This window comes from Epinephelus lanceolatus, chromosome 5 (assembly GCF_041903045.1).
Source record: "Epinephelus lanceolatus isolate andai-2023 chromosome 5, ASM4190304v1, whole genome shotgun sequence".
NCBI lineage: Eukaryota > Metazoa > Chordata > Actinopteri > Perciformes > Serranidae > Epinephelus > Epinephelus lanceolatus.
Genome location: NC_135738.1, coordinates 37,553,135 through 37,568,264, shown reverse-complemented (window position 1 = coordinate 37,568,264; position 15,130 = coordinate 37,553,135). Strand labels below are relative to the sequence as shown.

General features: G+C 40.7%; 1 protein-coding gene across 1 annotated transcript in view; it reads left to right on the top strand.

Annotated features, from left to right (window-relative positions):
• Positions 1 to 4,774: 4,774 nt before the first annotated feature.
• fa2h (fatty acid 2-hydroxylase) overlaps positions 4,775 to 15,130 on the top strand; it is a 44,965-nt gene continuing 34,609 nt past the window's right edge. Inside the window, exon 1 of the mRNA XM_033635420.2 lies at positions 4,775 to 5,189. Within this exon, the coding sequence (XP_033491311.1) occupies positions 4,908 to 5,189 (282 nt within the window). The 5' untranslated portion in view covers positions 4,775 to 4,907. The remainder of the gene's footprint in view (positions 5,190 to 15,130) is intronic.

Below are 15,130 nucleotides of genomic sequence, written 5' to 3'. Positions count from 1 at the left end.
AGACTTAGAGCTGTTCACGTGATCGGATCACCCAAGATGCATGCTAATACCAGGTGCAAACATGGCCTCAGTTACACAGCAGCTCCTTTCTAAGAAATAAAAGGAAAATATGAAACCGTCAAAATAAAGTTATATTTTGTTACGTCATGTCAATAATGCAGCCATAAAAATTGCATCTTATGTGTTTATGTTTGACATGGTATGAATGTGATGACTGACTTTCTCTAAAATGGCAGAAACCTATGACCCTATTAGTCATTTTGGCAGATCAGACAGCTATACAAGTGTAATTGCATCTAAGAAGCACCAAAGAAATATTGAATTCCAAAGGCTCAAACCACCTCTACGTCTAAAAGTGAATTTATGTGTAATAATACAAGTTCCTGTCCATTAATTCTGTGGCGATAACAGGGAAGGTGATGTGAATATTTTGTATTAACAAGTGAGAAATTTTTAAAAATTGTGACAAGTGAAAGTGATTGTCTCAATGTTGAATGTTATTAGACACTTGAAGAGACTATTGTACACCTTTCTTATGGAAGGTAACATTCCCAGGTGACCTAGTCTCAGGTATGGATTGTGTATTATGATATTAATCTCTGTCTGAAGGCCATCAGCACTTTAACATGGACATATAATCAGATTAGATCACAGTGTGTTCATTAGTAACTAAAGGAACAGTGACCTGTCTCTGCAAATGCCAAGCTAAAATGAGAGAACATTTCCTGTGATCAACTGAAGTGCTGCTTCCTTTCGTCCTGCCACCTTCAGATCTCAGGTGCTTGATAGATTTCATTATCACTTAGGTGCTGAATTACCATCAAAAAATAGAATCAACAAGTCACTTCAATGTGGTACTGTGTTAAAAAAAAAAAACTACCAAGAAGTGAGATTATGTGATTTGTTTCACCTAATGTTTCACCAACTCTCATTGCCTCTCTACTGCTCATCCTCCCCATCACACAGTCTTTTCTGCCCCCTGCTGTTTTCCAAACCACTCCTCCTCAAACAGGTTAAGAAATAATACACTGTGTTGAGTTCACTTGTAAGATAATGCGCTGTTGTATATGCATTCATCTGTCACTTTGTTTTCCTGTAGTTGGCCATATTATAAAGCAATGCATTGCTTGTTATTGTGTACTGAAGATCGTATTGTAGACATTATTGAAGCTTATATAAGTCATTTGACTGTTTTGCAGATTAAAGTATGCAGAGATTTGACAGCATGAATGTCAGTGGTGTTTTAGGCTGGAGCCAATACTGTGGGCAGAGTGTAGTCAGTGCCTACCTCTGGGCAGTAATTATAATATATATTAGGTGGACACAACTCCCCCAGTATTCAAATATGCTCAAAATGCCCCCCACAATATCTTAATGAATTTATAAATAACAAAACTTGCTATGATACAACAGCCAACCATGCACAGCCATATGAAATCAACATTAGCAAATGTATTTATAATCATAAATGATCTTTACATATTGACATCTTACTATATAATGACGAAAACTCTGTCTGTGTGTGTGTCTGTGTGTCTTTTCCACGTTTTTCTCCTCACTGACTTGGTCAATCCATGTGAAATTTGGCACAGTGGTAGAGGGTCATGTGAGGATAAGAATGAAGCAATATTACATCAGTTGGCCAAAGGGGGGCGCTATAGCAACCGATTGAAATTGCAAACTTTGAATGGGCATATCTCATGCCCTGTATGTCACAGAGACATGAAACTCTGCACAGAAATACCTCTCCTCATGCCATTTTTAATTTTTTGAAAAACACTTCAAATCGATCTCTTCCTAGGAAGTTTGACCGATCTGCATGAAACTCAGTGAACATAATCTAGGGACCAATATCTAAAGTTCCCTCTTGGCAAAAGTTGGAAAACTTACTAAAACTGAGCTTCTATAAGGCAATGAATATTGCGGAGGGCATGGCTCATCACATAAAGGTGTATAACATCTCAAGGGTTTCACCGATCACCACGCAACTTTGTAGGCATATGACCACACATAATCTGAGGGGACCCCTCCATTATTGACCCCATCAAACAAAATGGGGGCGTTAGAGAGCTAATTTCTTATCTAAGTCTAACCGCCATATCGATTTTTACTAAACTTGGTAGATATGTAGAACAGGACGCCTCAAGGTGACTGGAGAAATTTAACTCTAATTGGCAACTGGGTGGCGCTATAACAACAGAAAAATGCTTAAAAATGGCTAAAATGCGACCGATCGCTGTGGCTCCCCCTGTGGCCGAATGTTTGGGTTGTTTTTCTAATTTTTGGTATGACTAAGTCATGGTATGGTATGCTGTACATAATCACAGAAACTGTCAGTGTGTCATTCTGTCAGTCAGTCATTCTGTCTGTCCCACGTTTTTCTACTCACTGACATAGTCATTCTATGTGAAACTGCACATAGGCATTGAGAATTGGCATAGGTAGAAGGTGACAAAGCTACCAATGGGTATGGACTAGTTATTATTATTGCCAGTTCTAATATTATTGTGTTCTGCAGTTCTGTGTGATGTTTGTGCATCTGGTGCTCCAGCAGAAAATGTTTGACCGCTGTGGACGTGATACTATCAATGTCAAACACTGCACTGTCGCCATTCCATTTCTTTCAAAAGAGTTAAAAAGTGGTTAAAAAGAGCCAAACTAGGATGCAATGAGTGCTGAGTTGGCTGTGTCACTGTTGACTGTTTTTGTGAAGTGTTATCATGTCATAAAAAGGCCATAAAAAGTCATAGGATAGTATATAATTAACAATTTCAGTAGAAAAAGTACTACTGTGTGCACTTTTCCTTCAATTCTTTGCTGACATTTGGTCAATAAAACTTTGAGTTCCTCCGATCTCTAAAATGGTCATGTTAGCTCTTGAGTTTCTAAAAATTTGTTTTGGGGGGAATTCCCCAAAGACCATGGGTCACAGAAAGATGGATGGAAAATGGTGCCCCTCAATGTTAAACAGGTGATGACAGCCCTGGCCTGCCCATGTCTCAACTGAAAAGCCCTTGATGATGCTACTTAAAGTTAAGGGAATTTAATTTTATTAGAACTTTTGATGACTTGTCTCCTCATATTGGTATCTAAAAACACACCGTGGTACTGTGACAGACAGCAATGGGTGCTTATATAAATGTGTTTAACTGTGTGAGAGTGCATCTATGTGTTCCTAGCTAAATAAATAATAAATAATAATAAAACCATCTAACATCTATAAACCATTTTAAGAAACTGGACATTTGATGGGAAACCCTTTATATAATTGCAGGGCAGCTAAAAACTTCTCACTGATATTGTGCTCGGGGATTTTCTCCAGCTGAGACTGTGGTTGGTGGTGTGACCTAACGCTGACACTAGAAATGAGAGCCAATGAGAGCATGTTAATGTTTGTCATGGGTTGACAGGAGCAGTTTCTAGGAAAATTAGGCCTATTTTTGACCAGGATGTCTTCAGTAGTTAACTCAATTGCATTTTCTCTGAAGACTAAGACCCCTGTCTGTTTGTGAATGCTGAATTTAACTGTGTCTAATTATGCTTCAAATTCACGACTTTACCCATCGTGGTGTTGAAAGCATGTCGCACTTTTACCAAAACACGCAGGGCGGCGCTCGTGGACAAGTGCTAGGTCTCGTGCTGCCTTCAGGGTTATCTGTGACTTCCCCAAATTTGCCAAATTGGGTCCGGTTAAGTTAAGTTAAGTTAATTGGACTAAAGATTTCTAATAATTATAATGTATCTGATGACAGTGCATACACGCTCCCTGGCCCCTGAATGCCACACCTTGCAAACTGGGTAATGCAGAAAATTTGAATATTATTGTTATTAGTATTTTCTTTACCTTTTTGTTGTTCTTTATTTCGGGCTCACCTGTGAAAGGCAGTTTGTCCGACGCCACCTGAAGGCATCAGCTGAGCTCATCTGTCCGCCGATGATAAGACTGAGATGCGTAAACAAAAACACACCCTCTTTTTTAGGAGAAAATAGACACAATTTTCATTTGTCGAATACCTTTAAAAATGTCGCCAATTATATAGGACTGAACATTTTAGTTTTGAAGATGATACACGAACCAAAGTGACCAAAGTGCGGAGCGCACAAAGATTTCTTTTATTATCTCAGGTGTTGAGAGTGTTATACAAAAGTCAGGTTTACGTTTAGAGCATTCACAGTTATTTACTTGTGTTTGGCTTCATATTTTAGACATTACATGCCTTAGAGTAGCCTCTGAGCACGGACCTTATCTTGGTCAGGAAGTGATGACAGGTTACATGACAGCTCTTTACAGATTATGTCACTCGTTATTTGACGCCCAAAGTGATCGTTATTTTAAATAATCGACGTTGGGGGCGTTTATTTGTTCATGAAACATAATTAAATTATAAGATAATAATCAGTTAACTCATTGACTTGATGAATTATCTTCTCTGTCGCCTCGAGAGTGTTTTCAGAGCAACAGGTGCTTCTAGATGAAGTGCTGCATTCAGGGAACATGTAGGAATCGGGTACCGATGATATTCGTAAGCAAAACCCGTTTTTTTCTCAGTTTTACGTTGTATAATAGTGCGAGGAGACAGCTAACATTTGGTAATGAGAAAATACTAAGTCTACGGGGATGCACTTCATATAGACGTTTCGAGTTTTAAAACACCTGTAGGCTGCTGTGACTGTCAATAAGTCGTATCTACAAGCTTTACCGAGAGTGTGAACGCCTCACAAACCCCGCCCCTTGTCGCTGTCCTCTTGTGAATAGTTCAGAGTTTAGTGTCCCTGGGTGTCAACAGCGAAGTTTCACTCTCAGCCCACTAGTAGTCAGGTCGACGGTCCTCCGAGGAGGTGTTACTGTTCCCCTCCCCGTGTTCAGTTTTCGGTTCAGGTGGACGCTCTGCATCTCCACTGTCAGTATGTCTCCATCCACGTCCCCCCGGTTCTTCACGGAGAGGGAGGTGGCCCGCCACTGCACCAAGGAGTCCTGCTGGGTGCTGCTGGGGACCAGGGTGTACGACGTGACCTCTTTCTTGCGGATGCACCCGGGAGGAGAGGCGCTGATACTTAGGCGGTCGGGCAAGGACGTGAGCCAGGAGATGGAGGGACCCCCACACCGGCACTCGGAGAACGCCCGGCGGTGGATGGAGCAGTACTACATCGGGGAGCTGGACAGAGACAGCCGCACCGACGAGGCTCAGGTAGAGTCGGGGGGCCACAGACCCACACCTGTCCTGCTAGTCACTGAGCATACAAGCAAATGCAGAGAGGGAAACCTTTAGGTCTCTACTAGGTACCAGGTTATATGTCCTTACTGATTGTTATAAACTGACAGGGTATTATATTTGTTAAATAAGATAACACACAGTATCGCACACTATATTGGTGGAAAGTTTATCATTTTTAGAATCTACTTAAATAGCCTCCCCTCAGGCTCCTGCGGTGTAGAAACAATGGCCCGGAGGCAAGACTGTTGTCCCTATGGGATAACTGAGGTTTTCCATGTTGTCAGTCAGTCACACACAATGGGACAATTTCAGACCCATCTTTAAGATAGTTATAATCATTTTGCAAGCAGTGGCATGGGCCTACATGTGTTTAAATGTCTCTACTAAGGGACTGTTACTTATTTATGATGGGGTGGGGGTGCGTAAAGGGGGAGGCATAAGGCCCCCAGGATGTGCACCGGGCTTTGAAGTCAGTTTTCACAGTGGCCATACAGTGGTACTGCAATTTCTGGGGTTCCTCATGCGATAGCCTTCAGCCCAAAAATACTTACATTTGGAAAAGAGATGTCTGTAAATCAGTGAATACATTTTTTGAGCGTCACATCACCAGCGAAATGACTTGTTGAACTACCAGGATTTAATCCATTCATTTCAACATTTTATATGTCTAGAAGAGCCACAAGATAAATAATTTTATCCCCATTCAAGTTAGCGCAGCGCTAAACCAAAAGTTATTCCGTTCCGTGGGCAGAAGTTAGCCGATCAACTGTGCTCGGCCATGCTTGCCTGCTGTAAGTCTCTAACGGGCATGATCCATGGGCTGCACAGTGTGGAAGTAGTGCCTATAATCCTCAGGGCCCAGTATTTCAAAACTTGTAATCGGGATCAGAATAATCCGGATAATGAAATCCTCCTTTTCTCAGTCAGGGATCAAGGTGATCCTGCTGACTTTATCTGGGTATTTCAAAGCATTGGCAGAGTGGATCACTTTGATCCTTATCTGACTGGATATGGATTTCCAAATCTCACGACTCCGCCCCCGGATCTGAAACATTTCCCCTTTGGGGGCGTGGCTTTCAGATTATGACGTGTTGCGCTCTGTCTCTGTGGCAGAGTACTTCACGAAAGGAGCAGTTGGTAGCACAGCTTTCACATCAAAATGTAAATTTACTATTACCTAATGTGTTTTTAAGACCATACGAAGGCCACCCACCATCTGATGTGAGCCAGCTATTTGAATTGTCACCTACTTAAAACATGGGCGTACCGATCTCTAATTCAGCTGAGGTCATGCTAATGGTAGCTAACGCAGCTCCCTTGACTTGCATGTTAAGTAGCTAGCAGGCTAGCGAGGTAGCTGACTTTGTTGGTGTATTTTGCGGTCTATGGCTTAATTTAAAAGGGAATTAACCTGAAGTATGTCATACATGAACTCTTTAAACCAACCTGTTCAGAGTTTAACGTTATGTTATTGCCAGCACAGCAGACTTTTTTTTTTTTTAATGTTTACATGTGTGCAGAGCAGACTGCTGCAGTATAGGAAAAATACACAGTACTAGTATGAATTATGCGGTTCATTCAGAAGTGTCAGAGGACTGAGTTGTTGTCCATGTGCTTATTATGTTAATCCCTGTGTTGTTTCTTGCACTCTGTAAAGAAAAGAATGTGCTGTACAAGTAAATTTGCTTTGCATTGCATTTCCTTGCCTTTGTCTGACCACAAACATATGTTGGATGTTTTGGTACAAACAAGTTACAATGTTGATTAACAAGATGTAACAAGACAAGTAATATCTAGGAGAAGTGGAGCTGAGGCTTTGTCATATCCACCTCTGAGGTGGGATCCAAATAATCCAATAATCCAATGATCCAATAATAATTGATCCAAATCTCTGCCTTAACTTTTCAAATACCCAAATGCAGCCTTTATCTGGATTAAAGGGAAGATTGGATTACCAGAACTGAATCCTGATCCTCAGGAAAATATCCTCAGGATCGCTGGATTTTCAAATTTGCGGCGGTCTTTGGACACATCTTGTACGACAAACACTTCTGTCAGGGGAAAAAAAAAAAAACAGAAACAAATCTGAGCTTAAAAATCATGATATTTTATCAAAATAACTTCATTCTATGTCTCATTATATAAACCATTTGCACTGACTAACCAGCATGCATGAAAATTTAATAACTAATTAAGGGTGAAGGGAGGGTCGTGCATTTCCCTTAAGTCCCCCCCCCCCCCCCGAACAAACAACAAAAGAAAGAAAATCGATGTCACACCCCAGCCAACCCCCTCCTCTGATAAGTAACGAACAGTACATAACATCTTTTACAACAATTAAACCACTATTAGCTGTGCCCAGGGACCTACATTGCCAATATCTTGACATGACATGTTGTTTAATAGCTGCGTATGATGTCACACACTAAAGCTCAATGGTTTTGAGGCAGTGGAAAGCTGAGCGCGGCTTGTTGGCTCTGTGAGTAACAGGTGTATATTGTCTCTCACTTGACTTTACAGGGCGTTTCTGTGAGGCAGAGAGAGAAGGATCTCCCTCCTCTTGGAGTATTGATAGTAGGGGAGGGAATGAGGAGTTGGCGGAAAAAGACACACACGGAGGGATGTGGCTCATTGCTTGTATAATTTCTGTGTGGAGGAGGGAAGGAGCAGAGCAGGGAGGGGCAGGCAGGTGATATGGCAGACCTGTGGGGTGGTTAGGGTTGGGTGTGTGTGTGTGTGTGTGTGTGTGTGTGTGTGTGTGTGTGTGTGTGTGTGTGTGTGTTGGGGGGGTGTTAATGAATGATTCAAGAGGTGTGTGTGTGTGTGTGTGTGTGTGAGAGAGAGAGAGAGAGAGAGAGAGAGAGAAACTGGTTTGTCTTGTCTCAGTATGGATAGAGGGGACTACTAACAGGGTGAATTTGAGGGAAACCGGAAACTTCCCATCATTTGTTGTCAGAAGAATCCACACCCAATTTAGCTCTCTCTATCCCTGCTCATTTTCTCTGTGTGTGAGTAGGGAGAAACCGAGAGAATTTGCATAAATCTCTTGCAGACAGAGTTGACATTTACATGGCTTGCCCACTCTCGTGTGTTTGTGCATGTTGTTGCCTGTTTACAGAGCTGCAGGTACAAATTAAGCCGTTTCTTCCTAATCTCCTGTGGAGCTTCATTCTCCCGTCACTGATAAGTCTTAACTATAAAAAAGATGGACTTTTGGACTCGTGTTTTTCTCTGTCAGCTATATATATGCACATGTGTGTCTCTTTGGGCTGGATGGAGGACGTGCATGGTGGTCATTCTGTTAGTTTTGTAAATGTAGTTTGATGCTTACAACAGCTCACTCACACTTTCACACATACTCACACAGGCTGTTCACAGTTTTAGACGTTAGTGGTTTTTCTTTCCTTTTTGCTGTCATCACACCATCACACCATCCACCCCAAAAGTTAACTGTAAATCACACAATTTCCTCTTTTCTATTTCATCTGCACCTTGTTTGGGCATGATTTAGCACTGAGGTCCGTGTTTTGCACAAGTCCATCTCAGGATGTAGAGAGCCTCGAGGTAAAATTACGTTGAGAAATTGCCAGTAGGATCCGAACATCACTCTAAAAGCTGGTTAAATGTAACAATAGGAGTCATGGGACAGATTTCTGCCCACGGGCTGAGTCACAAGGACATTCCAGTTGTTAATGAAATATTGCCCCTATCTAATTTGTCCTTCAGGTATGTCTGGAGAATGAGTAGTTCTCACTCTTCTCTTTCTTAAGTCACTTGGCACTGTGATTTAACTACAAATGGTAAACCTACCCCTCATTTTGTTCTTTAATGATTGGCTTGATGGCTAAACGGTCAATGGCATTTCCACCAAGCAGCATAAATACCAATGCAGAAACAGGATGTTTCCACTTTTGGTCACAAAGTATAACTTTGAAAGGGGTTTTCTTGGATTGCATCCAGCAGCAAGGTCAGTTACAGAGGCAATATGTCAGATGTTGTAATGATAATGCAACTTTTCCTTTTGTGGTTCAAGTTTGTTGTGATATAATTTATTTAGTCTATAAAATGTCAAAAATTAGTAAAATAGCTGATTTCAATTTTGGCCCAAGTTGATGTCTTCAAATGTCACATTTTGTCTGATCAGCAGCCCAAAACTTAATGATTATTGATTACTATGTTTGACAAAGAAAACCAGCTAATCTTGTCATTTGAGTAGGTGGGATGGTGGACCAGGGAATGTCTGGTATTTTAGCTTGAAAAATCATTTAAAGGCGCTGTATATAAGAATGTGGCCAAAGCGGTTACTGCACTCAAATTCAAAATACTGCCGCGAGTCGTGTCCACCCCCCTCTCCCCTACAGATTCAAGGTTGCTGGACAGCGGCACGCTGGAGACTGATTTGTTTGCCCACGGGCGGCTGCCGTGGCAGGGCCACATCGCCGCGTCCTTGAGCTTTGGTTTTCCAGTGGACCATTCGAGCAAGTCCGGCTTCTCTGCTGCTAACGCTGCTGCCGGGATACAGCTGAGGAGAAGCCGGCTGCTAATGCTAACGCTGCTTGCCGTGCTGCTGTAGCTCAGTCGTAACTGTAACTGATGCTGAGACTCTACTGACTGCGTGACTGGTAGACGGCGGTGGGTGGCGCAACAGGCCAAAACACAAATTCAAAACATAAACATGATTTGCGGACCGAAATTTTTTTTTAAACGCGAATATTCTGGCCGTACTATTGTTGTCGGTAAGATCAGTATGTTATATGAACATTATTCCTTAGTCTCTGTGACATATTAGGAGGATTTCACGACTATTTGCTTTAGATTTCTTACATATAGCTCCTTTAAGCCATTCATTGATCATTAACATAGTTGATCAGTGATGATGATAGGTTTTCAATGTAGCGTGTACCTGGGCCCAACTCAAATGACGACCTGTCACATTATCACAATGTAGCTTTATTAGGGGAAATAAACACGGCTGGTTGCCTTGACAGTAAAGCCTCATTGGATCATCATTGATGTATCAGTACAGCATCTGCTGTCACAGCAGACGTTGCAATGTAAGATCAGAGGAACACCTGTAGTAATGTCCAAGGTATTCAGGATTTTGGGTACATTTTATGAACCTAAAAATATAAGGTTAGTGTCTAAAGTTATCAGTAGACAGTAACCTTATATTTTTAGGTCCATAAAATGTAAACATTAACAGTAAGTTCACTGTTTCCCCTCTAGATTTTAAATTTCTATTGACAGACAAATCAATTAATCAACAAATGATTTTAGCTCAAGCATGTTTAAAAAAAAAAACTTGAGAGTGTTCACTCAGCGTTTTATCAAGCTATGTGGAATGGAAAAGTTTTTAAAATGAACAAATTCGTATTAGTTTGAGTCTTGCTTTGTAAATGGGGATTTAGCTGATTGTTATAATGGGCCAAAAAAAAGTTGTAGTGTCATGTTATGTGTAATCTCACAATTCTCGGCTTTAGACGTTGCTCTTGATTATCACACCTAATCCCTTTTAAAAGGCAGTACACTCAAATCCTATTTTATAAACAAGCAGAGTGTGATGTGATCGCAGGGTTACAGACAGCAGGTGCCAGAGTTTCCTATAATGATGAATCACTCTGGTCACATTCTTCAAGGGAAGATCCATCCCTTAAAGGGTTAAGCCTCGCTAAGCAGAAGGGGATGCAGCCAGCACTTTTCTGTGTCCCAGGTGAGTCTGCCCTGCATGCACTCTGCCACATAGGACCAAGTGTTTGAACAGACTATAAGCAAATGGCATTTAGCTTAGTAGACATGACTTGTATAACATTTTGTTTGAGGTTGCTCATAGTACAAACAGGAGGAGATTAAAGAGATTAGAGGAGATGGTATCCGTCTTGTTTGCATACGTATCAGAAAGAATCAGGCATTTTCATGTCCATTATATCCTTGTTGGAAAGTTTGTTACGACCTCAGATTTGTGCGATCTTTTTAAGTGGATCTCAGACCACAATGCATCAGTCAGTAGATGCCACTAATCTTACCAACAGTGCTCCACAATTGATTGTGTTTTTGGACAAAACTGATTAATACTTCAGATTTTTTATTGTCATTGTTCAACATTTTAGTCACAACCTTAGAACATACTTTTTTGTTGTCGTAATAATTTATTTTCATTTGGATGCAGCAATGATAAACTGAGGCTGCATTTGATCTTGGTGCATTTCGTTCGTAAACAGATACCGGGGAGGAGGTTCTAAGGAGGACTTAATGCAAGATCTGCAAGAGTAGAGGGGACAAGACTGTAGCTTCTAGTGTGTGTGTGTGTGTGTGTGTGTGTGTGTGTGTGTGTGTGCGCGTGCATTTGGGAGCAGGTTTACAACACAGAGGGGCTGTTTATATGTCAACAAATTTAACTGGTTCAAATAGATGCTTATTGCTTCCATTCAGAACCAGTGTCACTCTGTTGGAGTTGTTTGAAGCACAGAAACACTCGGTCAACTCGTGATTGAACAGGGGTGTTACAGAGTGATGCTTTCATTACCTCACAAACAATCTTTGGAAGGATATAGACTAGTGTCATCAAAAAATATTGATTTGTTGACACATATCAATTCTGAATAGTTGAAACGGCATTTTCGATACACCGGCACCAGCTGTGCGTTCTGTCTCTTATTGTTAATGTTTATTTCAGTCACTCCGTTAACCAAGAAAAAAAGTCACTGTTATCATGTTACAGCATTGTTATATTATCTTTTAATTAAAGAAATAGATAAAAATCATGCCCTTAATATCAATTTTTTCCCCATGGTATCAAAAAATGGTATTGGATGTCAATATTTATGAAGATATTGTATCAAATGAGAAATTCCAGTATCGTGACAATACTAGGACGGACAGCAACTGCAGAGAGCCCACAAAAGCAACAGAAGAAGAACTGAAACAGCCATCTCGGCTCAACACATAAAAAAAGAACACCCAAAGAAACTCAAATCTCATCAATAGAAAACCACGGCAAAGGCACGACATCACTGGAGACACTGTTTTCCAGTAGCAACTTCAGCTTATGATTTAATGAATGATGTGGATATTATGTGCTGTTATTAGTGACCAAAGGGATCTGAGCTATTTTAGGTAAGAAAAATATCAACAACATTTCTCAGGTGTATCACACAGTCGAGTGTTTGTTCAGTCTGGTCAGAGTCTAGCCCAGTTAAATACAAACCCTCCTGCCAAAAAAGATCAAAACACTATGGGACAGACCATACACAACAATATCACCAAATGCTGGATTTTAGATTGTGATCATGTATAATGTAATATATTTTGTTGCACTGTGGAGTTAGAGCACCCCCATTGTTTCATATTTAGTATTCTAGGTAAGGGCTGGGCAATACATCGATATTATATCTATATCGTGATATGAGACTAGATATCATCTTAGATTTAGGATATTGTAATATCGTGAGTATTGTCTTTTCCTGGTTTTAAAGGCTGCATTACAGTAAAGTGATGTCATTTTCTGCATTTAGACTGTTCTGTAGGTATTATATCCACATTATTGATGATCATTTATCAAAAATATCACTGTGCAAAAAAGTTGTTAAAGCACCGATAGTCAACCGTACAATATTATCGCAAGATCGGTATCAAGGTTATTAGACAAATTATCATGATATTTCATTTTCTCCATATTGCCCAGCCCTATTCTAGGTCAATATAGTCAGACATTTTGTCTAGTAGGGGCCTGCATTTTCCATATAGCAACTCAGCAGCATCTTTCATTTTTCAAACACCACACCCCAGCTTGTAACACTGCCTTTCTGTTAACAAGTTGTAGTCATAACCAAGCTGATGATATCACTATGGCTTTATCACTCAGTGAACGCCTCAGATTGGGATAGGGGGTCAAGAGAGACTTTATTGCACATTTGTACACACTCTGAGAAGAGCAGTGTAAAAGCACCACAGCAAGTAATACAGAAATCTTTTGTATCCCTGACCCTCAGCATAGTACCTGAGCTACTTGAGGTGTTTTAGCAAGATGGACCCCAAAGTTTAAACAGCGATCCCAAATAAGTCTAAGTCGAAGTCATTTCACATTGCAGGCTGAGTAAAGACAGAGCAGCTTATACCTTTAATCAGTGTGTCAGTCACGGGTGCACCTTTGTTTGCTCTGTGCTCCTGTCGTTTTGTCTTGGAGGAATTGAGCCAGCAAGGCCTACCTACCTCTGGACAGGATGTGGAAATACACTGCTCAACAGTCCTTCGCATTTATTTCACTTGGTCTGTTTGTCTCACTGTCACTTTCTATACACGGACTTGAAATGTAAATGAATTCAGCGGGGCAAAGGGCAGCAGTTGTAGTTGTGCCTAATGTATAGGAGAATGTAGCTCTGTGGTCAGGAACTCTGGAGGATAGTAAACGTATTGTTAAATGAGTGGAATCACAAATGAGTGAGTGTGTAAATGAATGAATGAACAACGAAGATGGTATGGATGAGCCAAGCTGAATGAGAACATATGCAGAGCATGGGACTGAGAGTCGAATAGAGTAGAAACTTGGAGAGGAAAAGGAAGACTGAAATGAAGCCCAGAACAGAGAGAAAATAGAGCAGTGACAGGGAAATAGAGAATAACAGAGCATAACAAGGTAGAAACTAGAGCAGAGAGTTGAGCATTTAGGTTGTGATGGTGGGTGCTGATAAGTTTTGTGGATGGAATGCGGGAGGGCGAGTGGGTCAGGCTGGTGGAGCGCTGGAATGCAGACTTTCATTTATATGGACTTTCTCTGCTCAATGACGTGATTGTCTTTCATCAGAGGGCAAGCGGAGGAAGAAGGGGGGAGACTGAGCGGGTCGGGGCGGAACTTTGTACGAGTATATTAACACCTGCTGTGTGTCAAATGTCGGTACAGTTTTGTTGGCAGCATGCTAGAGAAACAAGCTGTGGTTATTTATTAAACTTTGCATACAGACTTTTATCAATATGAGCCAGTCACATCAAAGCAATTTAAAAGCACAGTATGAACAAGGATCATACACACGCTACACTATCACCCACTGCATCAGTTTTCCCCAACAAGCTGTTGAGGTAAACTACCTCTTTTACAACTCTTAAGAGCTGCTCCGAGTTTATCACCATGGCGATACATTACCCGGCACATTGTTTACCTTTGCTACCATAGAGACTGCCGACATGGCAATTAGCACTCAGGTGCAGGCCTCAGGTGGCCCCCCTCATCGCTACGGTAACACCTGGAAAAGAGAGAGAGCGAGGCTGAGGAAAGCTGTACGGACAGTCTGAAGGGATGGAGATGAACATGTGCTTGAAAGGTGCAATTGATTTGTTCAAAGGTCTAACAGGAGTGATACTGAAGACTGCCATTAACCTTTTCTCTCTTTGTTTGTACTGAGCCCAGTCCTGAGGTTGTAACTTTTTTAACCAGGAATAATTTTTCCCAGTGGTATTGATCGTTTTCAATGGTCTGTTTTGATCCTATGGTGGGATCTGATTGGCTTGTTAGGTATTTGCCAGTGGACGTTGAAAAAAAACCCTTTTAATTTATAAAATATTGTGATATGATCAAATTTTGTGTGAGGTAAAAAGGTTTGTCTTTTACCCTTTGTTTTTGATTGTAAATGCTATTATTATAGTCTTATTATACTCATCAGTTTTTATTTTAATTTGATTTTTATTCCTTTTTTTTCAATTCAGTTTAGTGTCAGTTAACAGGGTGGGTTTGTTTGTTTTAGTTTAGTTTCTGTTGTGTAAAAATGCTTAATTTTTAAAAGTTTAAGTATTACTTTTATTTTATAACCACTAAGGTGGGTATTTGTCAGGAGCAGAATTTAAGGAGTTTATAATGGGTATTGCAATACAAACACTTTTTGAAGGTGAATGAATTCACTAATGCCACCACACACTTGATGTAT